The sequence below is a fragment of the Nestor notabilis genome, unplaced genomic scaffold, assembly GCF_000696875.1.
Source record: "Nestor notabilis isolate BGI_N333 unplaced genomic scaffold, ASM69687v1 scaffold9638, whole genome shotgun sequence".
NCBI classification, from domain to species: domain Eukaryota; kingdom Metazoa; phylum Chordata; class Aves; order Psittaciformes; family Psittacidae; genus Nestor; species Nestor notabilis.
The window spans coordinates 17,756-18,445 of NW_009940695.1; the positions used below are offsets into that span (position 1 = coordinate 17,756).

A 690-nucleotide genomic window follows, 5' to 3' on the forward strand; every position below is an offset into this window, starting at 1 on the left:
GAATCAGAAGACAGTGATTATGAAAACTTGCTTGAACCTGCAGAGTCATCTGACAGTGAATACTCACAGACAAGAGATTCTCGACCTTCACCACATCCTGATGGTGACTCCAGGAACACTCAAACATCTCAGATTTGATGGGGAGGGGGGTAAAAATCCACATGACACTGTTTTTTCACAGTTGTTACTGAGAGATTTTGGGGATTTAACCTGGAGGAAATGAACTACACAGGATTTAACTGTGCACACAACATGTAGAAGACTTGCACTAGAGGGTTTATTCACCTTGTGATACATTTTGCAAGTTTTATAATGGAATCATTAGGATAATCAAGTTGTACTAATACTGATGAGCTTCATGGATGTACTGGTAAACTTAGGCAAAATGATGACATTTATAGAGATCTTGTAGCTTTTGTTGCCGTATTTTCTTTAAGACGATAAATTGGGATGTAGTAACTAAGCACAGTTAGTCTACAAATAATGTTCTCAAATCAAAACTTACCTCTTGCACTATCATGCCTTGAATTTTCAGTTTGGAAAGGGAATACATATATCAGCCGCCTTCAGAATAGCTTTCTATGGTAAGCCAAATTGGCCTTTGCAAGCAAAGAAGTTTTGATAATCCTGAGAAGCCTGGTGGGAGCAGACGTGGTCGACCTTCTTTTATTGGCATGCTCTTTGAACGGA

The 690-nt window shown here is 39.0% G+C and overlaps 1 protein-coding gene across 1 annotated transcript in view; it reads left to right on the forward strand.

Annotated features, from left to right (window-relative positions):
• Positions 1–425, forward strand: part of FAM175B (family with sequence similarity 175, member B) — a gene marked incomplete at its 5' end in the record, with an annotated part of 17,544 nt that extends 17,119 nt beyond the window's left edge. Inside the window, one exon of the mRNA XM_010020488.1 lies at positions 8–425. Coding sequence (XP_010018790.1) covers positions 8–138 — 131 coding nt within the window. The remainder of the gene's footprint in view (positions 1–7) is intronic.
• Positions 426–690: the final 265 nt, after the last annotated feature.